This window comes from Mizuhopecten yessoensis, unplaced genomic scaffold, assembly GCF_002113885.1.
Source record: "Mizuhopecten yessoensis strain PY_sf001 unplaced genomic scaffold, ASM211388v2 scaffold5191, whole genome shotgun sequence".
NCBI classification, from domain to species: Eukaryota; Metazoa; Mollusca; class Bivalvia; order Pectinida; family Pectinidae; genus Mizuhopecten; species Mizuhopecten yessoensis.
This window is the reverse complement of record NW_018405925.1, coordinates 460-2,187: the sequence shown is the minus strand read 5'-3', so window position 1 is coordinate 2,187 and position 1,728 is coordinate 460. Positions and strand designations below refer to the sequence as shown.

Sequence of the window (1,728 nt, the reverse complement as noted above, 5' to 3'; positions counted from 1 at the left end):
ATCTATGGTCCAGTCAATGTGGCGGGGTTCTATGGTCCAGTCAATGATGCGAGGAACTATGGTCCAGTCAATGTGGCGGGGATCTATGGTCCAGTCAATGTAGCGGGGTTCTATGGTCCAGTCAATGGGGCAGGGATCTATGGTCCAGTCAATGTGGCGGGGATCTTTGGTCAAGTCAATGGGGCGGGGATATATGGTCGAGTCAATGTGGTGGAGATACATGGTTCAGTCAATGTGGCGAGGATCTATGGTCCAGTCAATGTGGCGGGGATCTATGGTCCAGTCTCTGTGGCGGGGATCTATGGTCCAGTCAATGTAGCGGGGATCTATGGTCCAGTCAATGTAGCGGGGATCTATGGTCCAATCAATGTGGCGGGGATAAATGGTCCAGTCAATGTGGCGGGGATATATGGTGCAGTCAATATGGCGGGGATCTATAGTCCAGTCAATGTGGCGGGGATAAATGGTCCAGTCAATGGGGCCAAGATCTATGGTCCAATCAATGTGGCGGGGATCTTTGGTCCAGGCAATTAGGCGGGGATCTATGGTCCAGTCAATATTGCGAGGATTTATGGTCCAATCAATGTGACGGGGTTCTATTTTCCAGACGATGGGGCGGGGATCTATAGTCCAGTCAATGTGGCGGGGATCTATGGTCAAGCCAATGGGGCGGGGATATATGGTCCAGGCAATTAGGCGGGGATCTAGGGTCCAGTCAATGTGGCGGAGATCTAAGGGCCAGTCAATGTTGCGAGAATCTATGGTCCAATCCATGTGGCTGGGATCTATCTATGCTCAAGTCCATTTGGCGGGGATCTATCGTCCAGTCAATGTGGTGGGGATCTATGGTCCAGTCAAAGTGGTGGGGTTCTATGGTCCAGTCAATGTGGCGGTGTTCTATGGTCAAGTCAATATAGCGGTGATCTATGGTCCTGTCAATGTGGCGGGGATCTATTGTCCAGTCAATGTGACGGGGTTCTATGGTCCAGTCAATGTGGCGGATATATATGGTTCTGTCAATGTGGCCGGGTTCTATGGTCCTGTTGATGTGGTTGGGAACTATGATTCAGTCAATGTGGCGGGGTTCTATGGTCCAGTCAATGTGGCGATGATCTATGGTCCAGTCAATGTGACGGGGTTCTATGGTCCAGTCAATGTGGGCGGGATATATGGTTGGTCCAGTCAATGTGGCGATGATCTTCCAGTCAATATGGCGGGGTTCTATGGTCCAGTCAATGTGGCGGGGGTCTATGGTCCAGTCAATGTGGCGGTGATCTATGGTTCATTCCATGTGGCGGGGATCTATGGTCTAGTCAATGTGACGGGATTCTATGGTCCAGTCAGTGTGGCAGGCTTCTATGGTCCAGTCAATGTGGCGGGGTTCTATTGTCCAGTCAATGTGGCGGGGATCTATGGTCCAGTCAATGTGGCGGGGATCTATAATCCAGTCATTGTGGCGGGGTTCTATGGTCCAGTCAATGTGGCGAAGATCTATGGTCCAGTCAATGTGGCGGGGGTCTATGGTCCAGTCAATGTGGCGGGGATCTATGGTCCAGTCAATGTGGCGGGTTTCTATGGTCCAGTCAATGTGGCGTGGATCTATGGTCCATTCCATGTGGCGGGGATCTATGGTCTAGTCAACTTGGCGGGATTCTATGGTCCAGTCAGTGTGGCCGGGTTCTTTGGTCCTGTCAATGTGGCAGGGTTCTATTGTCCAGTCAATGTGGT

The 1,728-nt window shown here is 51.6% G+C and overlaps 1 protein-coding gene across 1 annotated transcript in view; it reads left to right on the top strand.

The window, feature by feature from the left end:
- Positions 1-534, top strand: part of LOC110450360 (collagen alpha-2(I) chain-like) — a 4,333-nt gene extending 3,799 nt beyond the window's left edge. The window contains exon 2 of the mRNA XM_021497838.1: positions 14-534. Within this exon, the coding sequence (XP_021353513.1) occupies positions 14-534 (521 nt within the window). The remainder of the gene's footprint in view (positions 1-13) is intronic.
- Positions 535-1,728: the final 1,194 nt, after the last annotated feature.